The 17533-nt window shown below is 34.0% G+C and overlaps 1 protein-coding gene across 1 annotated transcript in view; it reads right to left on the bottom strand.

The window, feature by feature from the left end:
* Positions 1 to 213: 213 nt before the first annotated feature.
* The window catches only part of CNTN5 (contactin 5), a 1330348-nt gene continuing 1313028 nt past the window's right edge, over positions 214 to 17533 (bottom strand). Inside the window, exons 24-25 of the mRNA XM_019035685.4 lie at positions 8226 to 8394; positions 214 to 2982 (exon numbers count right to left, since the gene is read on the bottom strand). Coding sequence (XP_018891230.3) covers positions 2879 to 2982; positions 8226 to 8394 — 273 coding nt within the window. The 3' untranslated portion in view covers positions 214 to 2878. The remainder of the gene's footprint in view (positions 2983 to 8225; positions 8395 to 17533) is intronic.

Raw genomic sequence — 17533 nt, 5'->3', positions numbered from 1 at the left:
ATGTGTATTTGCTTCATTTCTTGTTTTATTTTTTGATATAGCTTCAAATTTTCAAGTTGGGACTACCATGGACATTTCTGGAGATTTTTGAACCTAAAATCATAACAGCATAACATAATGATATTTCAGTGTTAAAATCGGACTGTAATCGTTGGCATTCTGTGGTCTGCATAAAATAAATAATGTCATTCATATAGTTGACAGGAGAGAAGATAAAAGTCAATAAAAAGAGAATTATTTATTAAAAAGATCTAATGTTACAAGAACAGTACACGGAACTATTATTTGACTGTGCCTTCCACACGGTATATGCCTTATATATAGTATATATACAGATCGTACACAATATATTTAACAGTTTGACATGGGGTCCACAGTACCTTCATTTGGGTATGCAAAACTTTTGCTTTCATGAAATTTCTAATTATAAGGACTGTTGCTTTCTTCATATTCAATGGACATTATACAAAAATACAGTCTCTTTAGTGATTTAAGACTGTGGTTACTATCCCATAGCAGAAAAAACTCAGTACTGTAGCTGAAAAATAATGTACCTTGATAAGAATGCTCTTCTGGTTTCTACAAAGTAACAGATATGCAGCACATAAGTACATAAACATTGAAAACCTGTTTTTTAAATAGGTTTATGATGCAAAATACATATTCTGTGTATGTTAAGTAAAAACATTCCATATCTCTGATTCCTGTAAGAATACATCAGACATTCTATGTGTGTAAATACTCTGTCAGATATGTACCATCCATCAGCTAATTAAAAATATTGGTTAATTTAAATTTGCCATTTTATTTGTTTAATATTTTACTGGGCTTTGCTTTCTGAGAGTGTAAGTAAGAAGTTGATTCTTAAAGTCCTTCACTAAATCTGGTGTACACCACCACGGAAAATGAAGAAAATGGCTTGATTCATGAAATATGTAAAATTATTTTGCATTAAAAATATTCTTTCTGTCTTTTATTCAGATGCACAATTCATAAAGTGAAACTATACTTGGGAGAGCTCATGTTTTGCCAGCTAAACAATTAGCATCCCTGTTTTTGCAAAGTCCAGCCTCTCCCACTTTAAAGGAGGAGTTCAAGAAAGGCCACTTGGTCATAATTACTTACTTACAGGCTTAAATATTTACCATCGGTAGTATTTACTATAATATCATTGACTGAGTCTTTTAACTAATTTCTTGTTTGTTTAGGGTGTCTTACATAATTTTCCCCAAAGAGAATATGTAACCTACATACAGACTTTTACTGTGGCTCTGAAACTATTGTTTTAGGATGTTCAGAACAAAAACTTCAATCACTTCTCTGATTCTACAAGGATTAACCTTGAGAGCTAGCAATTTGAGCTCCATATTGTTTCATTTTGCTTGTTATTAATGAAGCAAATACAGTTAACAAGTTTAAATTATATAAAATTATAAAACCAATTTTTGTTCTCTTGTTAACATCGCCTATAAAACCATAGTTTCTCCAGGCTCTTCTCTGGCATATGACTTTGCAATAACTATCCTTTCATGCATCTTCATGGGTATGATGCCAACTCTGGCACATTCTTGTGCTTGTTAGAACTTCTTTAAGATATCATCAAGTAGAAAATTTTCATCTCATTTTCCAACAACTCTCTAGGATCTCTCAGACTCAAGTTGACTCTTTGAAATAGCAAATAAGGATTACTTCCCAAGCCACAGAATCAAACAGTGCATAGCTGGCTAGACTAGCTGAATCCCTGTACTGATGCCATGTTTCCACAGCTTAATTAAAAATTCAATTTATCCAAGAAAGACTGTCTTTATTTTACTAGTTGATTTTATCAGTGGTATGTGATGCATGGAACTGTTTTTAAAAATCAAAATTTATTTGTTATACTTGAATCATTTTAATCTACAGACTATGCATAATTATTTGCACAACAAATTTTCATTGCCCTTAAAATTTTTGCAAAATTTTGCGATTAGAAGAAAACCTTGGACCTAATTCAACATCTGTTTTGGCAGTAGGTAAAGAAATGGAAACGCTCTGTCCCACATTCATCTCATTTTTAAGTTAGCACCCATGCCAGCATGTCTGCAGTTTTTAGTGATCATATTTTTTGGTGATGTTAAACCATTTTTGTTATTAAAAATAAATATTTATTATATTTGCTGCTAGATAACATAGTACTTTATGAAAAACTATAGCACTGAAATTCATTTGGACTCACTTTCTATCTTGCACTAATGTAAATGGCTTATTCCCTACCCTAATGACTTGCTCTAGGGGTGCATATAGAATAGCATATTCACAAATCTTGCTATTTCACTATGCAATCATACAATATTTTTCAAGAGAATTTTCGTGTACTTATCTTATAATGGACCACATCGCTGAAGCATTTTTCATATGTCCTGCTGGTTTGGCAATTGAAATATTCAGCCAAAGGGAAAATGAAAAACACTGGACTTAGTCTTAAGCAAACTTTTCATTCTCACTTTTGTATTTGTTTTTGAAACAGATCTGCTAAAGGCCAGTTACTTAACAAATGGATGGCACACACTCGGAGTCATCAGATATAAAATAAAATCCCAACATATTAAAAAAGTAAAGAATACATTTGACAGAAATTACCTTTGCTTACAAAAATTCATTACATACAATCTGCATATTTTTACTGGACTAAGAACTGTCCTCTCCGTTTACGAAAACCAAAGAGAAACCTGATGGATAAGTAATATTTCCCCCCTAACCTCCTGTAAGTTCACCATGTATAGTCCCAAGTTTTTAAAGCTCAAGCTCATCTCAGGATCCTGGTTCTCCACTTACACTACACTCTATTCACCGCTGTTACCAAGCTAAAGCAAACAAAAGCAAATTAAGTCAGCAGTTTTCACCAGGAAGTTGAAGGAATCATCAATGCCAAGAGCAAGGTGACTGATGACGAAGATGTGGAGAGAGTGTGAAGGGTCGACTGTGCACTTGTGATTTTTCCACCTGTGAAAAAAGAAGCATCAAATGGAGCAAATTATCTTGGTTTTGCTTGAGCTAGGGCAGAATTGTTTTTAGTATGTAAGACTAATGAGGGCAAGATCGCTCCTGTTTCTGATGAGAGTGTTCTTTATATTTATAAAATCAGACATTATCTGAGGTTCCCAAAGTTATGATAGAAGGGACAAGTATATATGAGATATTGTATTGAAAAGGTGATGCCATGTCTAACAAACACATCCAATCATGAGATTTAATTTTCACCAATGATGAAAATATTCTAAATTCAGATAGAAAAAATAAAACAATTTTGATAGTGCATAGTTCAGAAAATGGAGCAAAAATTACAAAATTTGTGTCAATATGAATTCATAATTTACAGTCATGAGCTGCATAATAACATTTCAGTCCACCATGGACTACATATCTGATGGTGGCCCCCTGAGATTATTATGGAACTGAAAAATTCCTATTGCCTAGTAACGTCGTAGCCATTAGAATGTTGTAATGCAATATGTTACTCACATATCTGTGGTGATGCTGGTGTAAACAAACCTGTTCTGCTAGTTATATAAACGTATAATGTACAGTACTTAATTGATAATGGTAACAAATGACTGTTATTTGGCTTATGTATTTACTATTCTTTTAGTAATTACTTTAGTGTACTCCTACTTACAGAATAACAGTTAACTGTAAAACAACTTCAGGCATGTCCTTCAGAAGGGCTTCCAGAAGGCGGCATTATTATCACAAGAGATGATAGCTCCATGTGTATGATTGCCCCTGTAGACCCTCTAGTGAGACAGGATGTGGAGATGGAAGACTGATATTGATGATCCTGACCTAGGCCTAAGCCTACAGTAATGTGGATGTTTGTGTCTTAGTTTCTAACGAAACAGTTTAAAAAGCAAACAAAATAAAATAAAAAATATTAAAGAGTTTATAAAATACAGATATAAAGAAAATGTTTTTTTACATCTGTTTTATGTATGTGTTTTAAGTGTTATTACAAAAGAGATAAAATTTAAAAAGTTTATAAAGTAAAACAGTTACAGTAAGCTAAGTTTAATTTATTAGAGAAAAAATTGTTTTTATAAATGTAATATAGCCTAAGTATACAGTTATAAAGTCTACGACAGTGTACAATAAAGTCATAGGCCTTCACATTCACTTGGCAATCACTCAGTGACTCACCCAGAACTTCCAGCCCTGCAAGCTCTGTTCCTGTTAACTGCCCTGTAGAGGTATACCATTTTTTATCTTTTATACTAACTGTATCTTTACTGTAATTTTTCTATGTTCAGATACACAAATAGCACTGTGTTACAATTACCTACAGTATTCAGTACAGTATCACGTTGTGTATGTCTATAGTCTAGGAGCAATTGGCTATACCATATGCCTTAGGTGTGTAGTAAGCTATACCATCGAAGTTTGTGTAAGCATACTCTATGATGTTCACACAATGAAATTGCCGAAGGATGCATTTAATAGAACTTATCCTCATCATTAAGAAATACATGACTATGCTTACTCTAGTAAATTTTAAAATCTAATAACATTATTTTATTAACTGAATTTATTTATGTGCTCTTGATTATTTCAGTTGAGTGAGCTTAAATTCTAGGTTCTCATGCCAAACTTGGCAAAAAATGGTGATCTTTTGTCACTCTTTCTTATACCCAGGAGAGGTTCTTTTATGAGACAAAAACATTGCATACAGCTAATATATTAGAATCGCTGTTGGATTAAACTGACTGATCCAAGGTTGATTGGTCTGAAGTAGTTTTAATAGCCCTACATAACCACAAACTAAGTGACTTTTAGATACTAACATCAGGAGTGGTTCTTCAAGCCAGAAGTCTTCTGAAGCATCATGATCATAACTGATTATTTAATAAATGATTATTGTATGTCACATACTGTACGAAGCTTTTTATATATGTTATCTTATTTGATCCTCATAACATTCCTATATGGTGAATACAGTTATTTATTCTCCTCTTGCAGGTGGAACTGGGGCTTAGAAAGGCTGTAAACTTGCTTAGAGTAACTGAGGTAGGAATTAGTGGATTTAGATACTCGTGTATTATCTCTCTTAAAACAATGATTGGCCTCAGTTAAAACCCTAATAATAATAATATAATCTATTACCCAATTACTGTCAAGGTAATCCTCTCTGGCTAGACTGAGTGTAATGGGATTTGGGGGGGTAATTTTAGTTGCAAAGATAGAGTCTGAATTTATTTTCCTGATGCTTAAGAGCTAGAGAATAATTTGTTTGGTAAACACACACATGGGCGTGCACACACACACACACAAATGCAAAAAGCAGTAAATCTTTCCTTTGAAAAATTTTACAGCTAATACACTACTAGAACTTATCAATCAACATATTGGAGAATGATGCATATATTTCAACTTGTACAAAATGGGGTTATTGTGAAGCACATAGCCACTTGTGAGCTATAAGAAAGGCGAGATGACAAAGACTCACTGGAGTCGTATGTGCATGCTTAATAAATAAAAAACAAGAACACATCCTTTCTAGCTATTGGGAGTGGCTGCATATTTGTTAAATCAACTTACCTGACACTTTTATAAAAATATCTCACTTTCAGAATGCTAAGTAGGGTCTGTGTCTCAAATTTCAAATAGAATCTACAAAGCTAAAACATATTACTTTCATATAGCAAAACAACCCCACAAAACAACAGAAAGAGCAACATTAGACTAAGTTCTTGCCCCAGCTATAAAACTAACTAGCTGTTTCACTTGGGCAAGTCATTCAATATCTTAGACGTTTGGTTTCTGCAATATGATAAAAATGAAACCAATCATGACTCAGGTTCTGAGTCTAAGGTAGACAATAGTGTAAGAGTTTCCCATACTGAAACTCAGGAAGTGGGTTGCACTGCCCAAATTTTATTAACTGAAATATAAAAGTTGACAATTTTTTTCTTGGAGTAGAAGTTACAATTTAAAATATAAATGGGAGAATTAAGGTTGTCATAAGTACTTCCAAGGTTGAGGCTGATCTTATTCAGATAATACTATAGAATCTGATTGTGTTGGAGTTGAAAGTAACCTTAGAGAGTCAGAGAAGAATAAAATACCTAACCCAAAGGATTGCTAGAAAGATAAAATAATATATAGAAAACACCTAGTTTAATCCCAGGAACGTGATGAGTCCTCAGTAAATGCTCACTGTATTGCTGTCTAGGAATCTGACGTGCTGAAGCAAGAGGAAGGTTGTCGTATATTTTGCTTTTCAGGAAATAGTCTTTTAAGATGCTCTTGAAAATTCAGCCTTCATCTGAACAGTTCAATTGTGAAATAATTAATGCAGAGACATTATAACTTTTCTTGTTGTTAAAACTATACTTTTATAAATGAACCATAAAGCATATTAAATTTTTGTGTGACCACAATAAAATTTAAATTCTTAGATCTTTTCACCAGAATTTCTGAAAAAAGTCAGATTTCTCCCATCTTATGTTTTGTATTTTTAACTATTCATTTAAAAATACTTTTAGGTGTACTGAAAAGTTGTGAGACTAAGGAATTCACCCAGATTCCTTAAATGTTGACAGTTTATCATTCTCGCTTTATTGTTATTTCTATACATATATACATTATTTTGAAACATTTGAAATGAAATTGCAGATAGCAGATATGATGCATCTTTTCCTCAAAATATTTTAATGTATAGTTCCTAAAAATAAGGCTTTTAAAAATATAACCACAGTACAGTTTTTTAAAAAAAGAAATGAATGTTGATGTAATATCTAATTTACAGGTATGCAAATCTTATCAATTATCAATAATGTTCCTTATCCTGTATTTTTATGTGAGAACTTATCAAGTATTGTAAGTGGCAGCGAAATTATGAGAACACATGGACATACAGAGGGGACCAGCACACGCTAGGGCCTATCAGAGGGTGGAGGTTGGGAGGAGGGAGAGGATCAGGAAAAATAACTAATGGGTACTAAGCTTAATACCTGGGTGATGAAATAATCTGAATGACAAAACCCCCATGACACAAGTTGAAGTTTACCTGTGTAACAACCCTGCACATGTACCCCTGAACTTAAAAAGTTAAAAAAATTATCAAGTATTATGTCAGTAGCTTTTCCTCAAAGTTCCAGTCTGTCTCATTCTTTTCTACACTGTATTTATCTCCCATTTCACTTGGTGGCATAAAAAAAAAATCACAAGCAATGCCTCTGGTCTGACTTCAAGTTGATAAATACGTTAAATAACATAGGGCCACATACAGAGCATGACGGGACACTTCCCTGTAGGTTGATAATTCTGCTTGGCAATGATTGCTCAACAAATGATGTTCCTAATTATCCACTAATTGTACATGAGAAAATGTTTCATAATGTTCTCATAAAATTGTCTAATACTTTTAAAATTAGAAATTTGCCTATCTAATTTTTGCTTTTTTTTTTTTACTATCTCTACGAAATGGTTGCTTTCTTCTAAATTTCTAAAATCTTGCTTCCTTTAATCAGTTTTCCCTTGCTTATGTAATAATGATGGTGGTGGAGATATGTGGTTTTGGAGACAATCATACCCAGGTTTTGATCCTGGTTCCGAAACTTAGTAATAGTGTGGTCTTAGGCAAGTTACTTAAATGTTTTCTGCAAAACAGTAAAAATGTCACCTATCTCATATGATTGTTACTAAACTTAGATGATGTATGTAAAGCCCTTTTGACCATGCCTGACATATAATAAGGGTCAGTGAAAGCTAGCAATTATTAATATTGTTAATAATAATGTACAATAAAATTTATAATTTGTTTAGAAATCAATAAATATGGTCACATTTCAATTTTACAAGCTTCTCTTTAAATTCCTTATTTTCTAACAATAAAGGCAATCAAAACCACAGAAATGTAGGTATGTCAAAACCAGTGTAATATCAGTTTAAAAGCTATACTCCAAAAACCAAATGGCTAGCAAGGTACTACTTGAGACCAGGACAGGCAAGGACATTTCACAAATCAGTACATTCTAATGAAAATGTCAACTCCTTTCTAGATTTGTAGAAATTCTGCAATTGTGAGCAGATTACTATGGTTCATATGAATCAGAAGATAATATAAAAATCAGAGAGGAGAAATCCCTCAAAATCTCTGAACCATGAAATCTATCACATCAATTTTCATGACTTTCATACCATCTCGTAATTGTTGGTTGTCAGCAAATTAAATCTACTGTGTCAAAACTTACCTGAATATGATGGTACCCTAATTTGAGAACTAGCTGTTCCATCTCCTCCTTCACTATATGCTCGAACTTCAATAATATAGACTCCAGCATCTGGGAGTGGTACTACTGCTTGAAGTTTCTGTGTTTCAATAACTTGGCTGTTGCTGTGACCCTCTTGCCTATAAAAAACCTGTGAGTAATAACAAGGTTTAGACATTTGATATGAAAGATTACAAATGCACATTGACTACCTACTATGTGTCACATTCTGAGATAAGCATAAGGAGCTTACAGTTTAGACAGATACATAAGCAAATGTAATACATGTGCAGTCTACTGCAGCAGAAGTACACAAAAGGGCCATGTACAAAAACAGGAGAGAGTTTAATTTTGTCTAGGGGTTTAGTAAAGGACTTCCAGAGGAAGTGATGTCTGAACTACATATTTAAATATGATAGAGTGGACCAGTTTGAGAAAGGGAGGAGAATTCCAGGAAGAGATAAGATAAAATTAATAACTACATCTAAGCAATAAGAAACAATGGCATGAGAGCAGGGAATGGAGAGGGGATATATGTGAATAGTGAGGAATGAGGCTAGAGAAGTAGGTAGAGAGGAGGCAGATCATGGAGAGTCTGTTATGCTGGGTTATTGAAATATCCTAAGGAAGTTTGGAAAGCTCATCTTCAAATAGTTTGAAAGGAGTAAACAAAATTTGTTAAACATACCAATAATAAATCCTTAACAATGTAGGAAACAGTTGAAAGTGAAAATTTTTTTTTTTTAATTTTTGCTTTTGTAGTGGTTTGCTTTTTGGTAAAATTGGCATTTGGATACATGGTGTAGCAAAGCTAAAGCTTTTTAGACATCTGTTGTGGTATTATAATTAAACATGCATGCACGGAAAACAATTTTGGAACTGCAAATCAGGACACAGGATAATCCTGGGTTTACATATTAGAAAATGAAGGCCATAAAGGTTAGGTGACTTGTACAAGACCGTGTGGCTAGTTAGGGTAGAAATCTCGTCAGAAGATTTATATTTGATCATCACTTCAGAGCTATTTTACTATATTGTACTATTACTTGCCTCCAAAAATAGTCAAGTAAAATTTTTGGTATAATAGTCAAGTAGTGGCAGTTAAGATGTGTTTAAATGTGTTTTTATTCAGATTCATTGTTTTTTGTGCTTTTTCATAATTGGTATTATAAGTGTATAATGGAAAGAAAAATGGCTTTGTATTCATACAGATCTGGATATGAAACAATGTCCTACAAAACATAGCAAAAGAAAACAAAATCTCCTATACCTTCCTGGCTGGGAAAATTTGGGCAAGTTACTAACTTTTGTAAACTTCAATTTATTCTACTGTATGATAGAGATGATAATAACAATTTTAGTGTTTTAGGGGAGTAAAATGAGAAAGCGCCTGTAGAATACCTAGCACAGGACCTGGTGCATGATAAGCTTAATAAGAGAAAGCTACTCCTTCTGTTGCCATCATTGTTTATTCACTGTTAAAGGGTTGGTATTTCAAGTGCATCATAAAATATGAACTGAGTTGGGAAATTAGATAATTATTGACATATATTTTCTTACAGAAAATGTGTTTTGAGCTTGAATTAACTTACATACAAAAAAATCCAAAAATACTTTAGAGAAGCAATATTTCCACATATTGAAGCCTGCGTGTATTTGAACCCTCTGAATTCTAGTAATAAATGTTCCCTCCATTTCACTTCCTTTTCATTTAATTTTAAATCTACTTCATGTTCTTGGGAGGGAAGTGAATTCTCCATTTAATTATGATGTGCAACAATTGTATCTATGGAAATCCTTATTGTGAAGGATGCTATAGCCTCAGTGTAAATGCAAGGTGATAACAGCATTATCAAACATTTATTGGACATCTCATGCAGGCCAGGCATAGTGCTACATACTGGAGATTCATCAGAGAATAAGACCACATGGTTACGGTCTTCCTGGCATTTATAGTCTAATATTGAAGACAGACAGACAATGCAAAGAAGTGTGATATGTACTGCAGCGGGAAATATATTTGATGCTATAGTAATGCACAAAGTGGGTACTTAGTCAAGATTGGGGAAATCAGGAACACTTCCTGGAGGATGCCTTAAGCAGCTTCTTTTGTCTTAAAATGTGACAAATATATCTGTATGCTTTTGATTTTGTCTGGAGCATCGTGATGAATTAGAATTCTGATCATCCATGTGAGGTAATTAGAAAGCAAATTTATGGGAATGGGAAAGTATGTAAATTGGTGAGGATTGGCAGGGGAGTGATTATTTTAGAGGACAGTGCTATTATGGTGCAATAAATTACAGTTCTTATGACAAAGAAAAATACATCCAGCAATGCATATCTAATGTTCTAGAGTTGAAGAAAAATTTGTGGATCAGTTGAGATTTAGGATTAAAAGGTAAAGACAGGGGAAAAAATCAGTTAGTGGTGTCAAAACGACTTTGAGATTAAGTGTGGCCTTTTGCCAATATATCCAGGGAGATGGAGTGCTATACATATATGTAGATCTACTAAGTAAAAAGATACATTAAATTAATAGTTAATCTTCAGTGCTTTAGAGAATGTTGGCTCATTTTAAAATCCTGATTTAGAAAAGATGCATGAGAATGAGAACTATGAGAAGGTTAAGAAGTTATCAAGACATATAAAAAATAGTTATTGACAGTAAGGAGTCCAGAGAGTTCTTAGAGAATATGGACATTTATAGATTGACAGTTGCAATGACAGCTATGTTTATGCATAAAGAAAATTGTCTAATGTATTGTCAAGACTATTCTCAAATTTTGGTATAAAAAAAAACTGAGAGCAGTGGGTTATCTAAAGAGATGATCCTAAATAGAAAGTTAATGTGGTATTGCTATTCTCAAAGGCATGATCTGAAAATGGCTATTCTATATGTTTGATGGTAGTAGAATATTGAGGAGAGTGTGCTAAAAATATAACAGAATAAATTTTTGCTGGTTATACCCAAACTACTCCTGAGAGGTATGGCTCATATTAAAGGAAAGGCCTATTCCTCTGCTGAGCATCTTGGGAAGAGTTGATGGGTACAACTGCTCTTCATAAAAAGGGTGAGGAATCTAAAGCCTCGGTGACAATGGGATGGGAAGGAAGGAGTCAGTAAGACAATGGCAGTTAGATGAATAGAAGTTGGGAGACACAGTATCAGTGAGAATTCACTGCCTGCAGGGTGGCTGAACAGAATTTTAACAACAAGATTTCTTTTTGGGCACGTTGCAGATGTGTGCTTGCATGTTGTTCCTTTCTAACTCTATCTCCCCAGCATTTCCAAAAAGTCAGCTTCATATATATACTGGATGTGACATGAGCCATTTCCATTTCAATTATTAAAAATTCTGAGAAATTTCAGGCATAAATGAATGTAAAGAGGATACTATAATGAACCTCATGTACCTATCTTCCAACTTAAATCATTATATGTGAGTCTTTTTAATTTGTGGAAACACAGAAAAGAAGGCTGAGTCTCGTATTTAGAGTGAATATAAGATGAAGGAAGAGCTACAAAATAAAAGAAATCAGAGGCTAGAGTGGCTATAGACTATATAGTTCCCAAGAAGCTGGAGAAATACAGGGATGGGCTTCAAAGTTCTAGTGGGTATGTAAAACAGTATCAACCCAAGTGTACATATATCTCAGGAATCTGGAATCTCAACTGATATCTAAGTTGCATAAACAAATGAGAACCTCTGTTTGTATTTGATATGGTTTGGCTGTGTTCTCACCCATGTCTCATCTTGAATTGTAGTTCCCACAATGCCCACATGTAATGGGAGGGACCTGGTGGGAGGTAACTGAATCATGGGGACAGGTCTTTCCCGTGCTATTCTCATGATAGTGAATAAGTCTCACGAGATCTGATGGTTTTATAAAGGGGAGTTTCCCTGCACAAGTTCTCTTCTCTTGTCTGCTGCCATGTGAGATGTTCCTTTCACCTTCCGCCGTGATCGTGAGGCCTCTCCAGCCATGTGGAACTGTGAGTCCATTAAAACTCTTTCTTTTACAAATTGCTCAGTCTCAGGAATGACTTTATTAGCAATGTGAAAATGGACTACTACGGTATTGATGGACTGTATAACAACTAGTAAACTTTGGGCCTGATTTCCTTCTATTTGCCCTAGCTCTGTAAACAGGTAGAAAGTAGATGTGGGTGAGGGGAGATATTTGGTGAAGGGGTTGTATATCTAGGAAAGGCTATTTTCTAGATATAGATTTGAAAACTAATAGTTTTTGCTTGGATTATAGCCTGAGGTCCTGAATTCTTTCTGACTGCTTGTGTCTTTTCTGAAGGGATAACAGTTTCTGTTTGTGGGGAAGGGGACATTTGCTGAAGTGAAAGCATAGCCCCTGAACATTGAGTTTTATTTTCCCTTTCACTCAAGCATAAGTCTGTGTGAAGAAAATAAGGTGGAGATAAAATGATTGTTTTTACTTTATAACCTGGGCAAATTACTTTCATGGTGTAAAGAAAAATATTTTCCATTTTCGAGATCATTAAAAATTACGGCTGAATATACTTTAGTCAATAAGCTTTTTTGGCATTTCTTTAGTAACACCAGTAATGGTGAGTCTTATGTGCTATAATTAGTAAGGATTCTAGATAGAGACCCCAAATTATAGGAGTTGTAAAAATAAAATTTTATTTGTTTAAAAACATTTATTTGAAAAAATAAGTCAAGGTAAGAAAACTTTGATTTGAAGTTTTTGTTTCATTTTCCCAATCATTTATAAATAATGTATTAATAAAATAGGCAGTTGATTCTGAATTGGGGAATGTAAATACAACAAAATAAAGTGGCACATGTTTATTGACTTGAAGAAAAGTCATAAATATGCTAAATAAATTACCAAATTGGATTCAACTTCTCAAATGGAAAGTTATTTTGAGTGGAAATTATTTGTATTATTATTTGGTATAACAGACAATCCTTTCCAACATCTTGCTGGTTCTCTATGCTTTTAGTCTTTACTTGTTAGTGAAAACTATGATATCTTGAAATTATTACTATTAAATCTGGATTTCTTAAACAAAATTCCAAGAAGCCCAGCATCTCATAGACAATCTCAAAAATAAATCAGTGGAAAGTTTCACCGCTAGGTACTGCTTAATGTTTACCTAAATGAATTCAATTTTAACGTGTTACCTTATTGTGCAATTATATGTGGTTCAATTCCATCTATCTTTCATGATATTCTTGGCCACTTTTGAAGGCCCTGACAAGATTTTGTGATAGGGAGACCTCTTTTTTTTCTCTTAATATCTGTTAGCAAAATTTCTGTTATCATCTTTCTCTAGTAATATCTGCTAGTTATATATGTTGCTGACACCTCAATGTCTGAAATCGAGTAAGAAAGTAAGATCTATGCTGCTATGGTTTTAATGTGTCCCCTGCAAAATTCAGGTGTTGCCAGTGTGATAGTATTAAGAGGTGGGGCCCTTAACAGGTGATTGTATCACAAGGACTTCTCCTTTCATGAGTATGATCAATGCCCTTATAAAAGAGGCTTCTCGTGGTTGTTGGCCCTTTTGCACTTCCGCCTTCTGCCAAGTGAGGACACGGTGTTCCTCCCCTCTTGAGGATACTGCTTTCAAGTCACCATTGTGGAAACCAAAAGTGGACCCTCATCAGACACAGAATTTGCTGGAGCCTTGATCTTGGGCATCTCAGCCTTCACAACTGAGAGAAGTAAATTTTTGATTTTTATAAATAACCCAGTCTCAGATATCTGTTATAACAGCACAAAAGGACTAAGACAATGCTTTCTTGGACAATGGGGAGCTCAAATGTCAAATTCTGCTGTTTCATCTTGTGCTATTTCTATAGTTTACTTTTCAAGATTACAATTACTTTATTAATATAAGCTTTAAAATTTTATAATGTACTGATATATTTTTATAGTGTTCTTATTATATTCCATGGAAAATGGCAAAATAAATTTTAAAATTCCTAGAGGTATTAGTGCACATTTATCTGCCTGAAAGGAGTTCAACTACTAAAGATTAAAGGGCACTGTATTATTCCTTTATATCATTTACTTTTTAAATTTTTTATTGATACATAATAGATGTATATATTTTCAGGATAATATGATAATTTGATACATGTGTATGATGTGTAAAGATCAAATCAGGGTAATTGGGTTATCCATTACCTTAAATATTTATCAGTGTTTATGCTAAGAACACTCAAATTATTCTCATCTAGCTATTTTGAAGTGTACAATAGATTATTAACTGTAGTCACCCTTCTGATCTATCAAACACCAGATCTTATTTCTTCTGTCTTATAGTGTATTTGTACCCATGGATTAAGCTCTCTTTGTTCCTCACTCTCCTTTCCCCTTCCTGGCCTCTGATAACCACCAGTCTCTATCTTTATGAGATCCAGTTTCTAGTGCACTTTTTCGGAATGTCTATCCTGTATATAGCAGCTTAACTATACAGAAGAATCATTTATTACATTATTTATGCGCTGAATATATGGGGAAAATATCTACTTTTTCCTCTGCATTTATTATGTTTCAATAACTTTCACAACCTAGAAGTCTCCCAGATAAATACTTTTCTGAATTCTTCAATCTTAAACTGGACTTAATGTAAAAGGTGGAATATATATTCCCTGCATTTTAAGCCTCAGGCATTAATCCCAAGTTCTCAGCCTCAAACCTCCACACAATATGCATTTCCAGTGATCCTTTCTGCTTGCAAAATGAAGTAGTTTGCAAAGACAAAGAGTGAAAATTAAGTGACCTCCCTTTTTAATATTCCAGTTAAGTATGGAAACTCTCCCTTTCCCCGATGAGCAAGAAGTCTTCTGCTTCAAATGTTCCAAGAATCCTAGGGGCAAGTTCAGTTTTAATGGGTCAAGCCTGCCTCAAACTACCTTGTGGGAAGAGAAATGATTAGTGTCCTGTGTCCCTATTTTATTAATTTTTGTAAGTGACACACATTGTGCTTAAGAGGTGGCCTGCTATTATAGTGGTGCCACTCTTGGTTGGCAGTAATTTTTGGGATGTAGTAGGAATCAAAAGGATTCTACTTCTGAGTATCATGCCCAGCCCTGGTCATTCTATATTAGTGTGCACCTTCAGATGGTACATTTCTTTCACTGCTGTGTGGGGATCCTTGCCAAGGGTTCAGTAGCTGTCTTCAACGTTGTACTCAGAAGACGGGCTCCAAGCTTGTGTTCTCTGGGTTATAGCTCTTTAGTTTATATTCTCAGCTATTATTTCTAAATATATATTCCTGTCCCATTGTGTCAGGAGGAGCTTTCATCCTTGGCTGCCCTGTGAAAACCCGCCTTCTGAGGAGAATCCAAACTCTGGGTTAAGCCCAGTCCAGTCTGAAGTCCCCTTTCCCTCAGGAAGCCTTTCCTGTCAGCAGTTCTCTCAGTGGGGATCATCCCACTCATCAGAAAGGTTCCGATAAGGTTTAGTTGCAAAGGAGAAGGTTTTGAGGTCTCACTCCATTTGTTATCAGCAGACTCCTTTTATACGAATCAATTCTTCCTTCTCAGGGATATAAGGAAGTGTAACCATTTCAAGAAAATAAAAGGAAAAAAATATCTTTTGCAATGTGTGCCTACTTGTCATTAATTTATACAACTAAAATGGACTATGCTAGTGATTCTTCCCTCAGCAACAAGGTATTCCAACATGACTTGTGTTATCTTTATTAAGAGGGAACCGGCAGGCAACTTTTAACGATCAGTTTCTTTGTTAAAATTTTAAAAATTTTACCTAATGAGACATGCTCCTCCAACAACACTAAGAAATGGTATCTGCTTTTTAATGAGAACATTTTATATGCCAAGCATTTTATACAAATTATTCTTTAGAAAATCCTGTATAATATGTATTATTATTGCTATTTCTGCCATTTGTGAAGTTAAGAAAATAAAACTGAGAAAGTTTAAACAACTTACTTAAATTACTCAATGAGGATTTGAACTAAAATCTGTCTGAATCAGTGGCCAGTGATATTTTTTCCTCTAAGCAACAACAAATGGCAAGGTTATGCTAGAAAAAAACACATATTTGATAATACACATATATAAATAACTGCATAAGACATTTCTATCTGGGCCAACGTTAGTCATCCATTCTAGAAACATTAGGAACAAGAAATAAGTAAGATAAAGTCCTTGCCTTTGAGGACTTCAGTCTGTTTGGGGAGACAATCATATATAAAAAGTAAGAACAATGACTGGGAAAGAGGTGTCAAATGTGAACAAAGAGTAGTGGCACCTAGCCTGAGATCCCTACACCCAAGCTCAATGGAGTATTTTTCTAGTTATATAGTATTTCTCTATTCTCACTTGAAAGGTACCTAAACCATATGAGCCTTCCACTTGACCATACACGTTTATCTGGTTTTCTCTTGCATTCTACTTTGCCTCTCCAGTTTGGGATATTGTTCATCATAGTTCTAATGATATTAGATTGGTTCCTGAATGGTCTATCATATTTCTCGCCTGCTATCCCTAAGCATTAAACAGTATATTTCCCTAAGAGGAGAAGTTGTGAGGATATGGTCTTTTGGGGAAGGGTATGGAAAGAGGAGTAAGGGAATGGTATAGAAAATGACCCATCTGCACTCCCTGCAAAAGATCAAATTCAATATTCCCGAGCATTACTGATGGATTTGTGTGTGTGTGTGTGTGTGTGTGTGTGTGTGTGTGTGTGTCTGTGATCTATCCTAATTACAGTAGGTAACAAATGCTAGTTTGTGTAATATAATATTAATGGAAATTAAAATATTCCATTTATAACTTCTTCAGTTTTTAGCTCCTTAAATTTTAGCATTTTATGTATTGAGTACTGTGTTACCATCTCTGATAGTTGAAAACCCACCTATAATGATAGCTTTCAGTCGAAATATTATCACTGAAATATTTTAAAATATTATACTTAATATATTTTATTATATTAAAAATATTGTGAATATTCAACTAATGATTCTGTGTGAAGTTTAATTTAACAAACAGAATCTGACATTATAGAACAAGAATTTGAAATTAAGCCAATTCAATACACAGATCACATATATTTAAAAATCAGATAACAAAGTTATTTTTCAAAAACAAACTGCACATGTTATCAAATTTCCAGATCTTACTGTCACAGAACAGAATGACTGTATGTGAATGTTGGCTCTGTTTTGGAGCTTGCTGTGTCTCTCCCTGGATTTTTTGTTTTCTTTCTAGTGTTCTAGCCCTTACATTTTTTTTGTTCTTCTGTTTCCTTGCTAATAGAAAGACTTTCCACTA

This window comes from Gorilla gorilla, chromosome 9 (genome assembly GCF_029281585.2).
Source record: "Gorilla gorilla gorilla isolate KB3781 chromosome 9, NHGRI_mGorGor1-v2.1_pri, whole genome shotgun sequence".
NCBI lineage: Eukaryota > Metazoa > Chordata > Mammalia > Primates > Hominidae > Gorilla > Gorilla gorilla.
The sequence above is the reverse complement of the archived record's forward strand: the minus strand, read 5'-3'. Positions and strand labels throughout refer to the sequence as shown.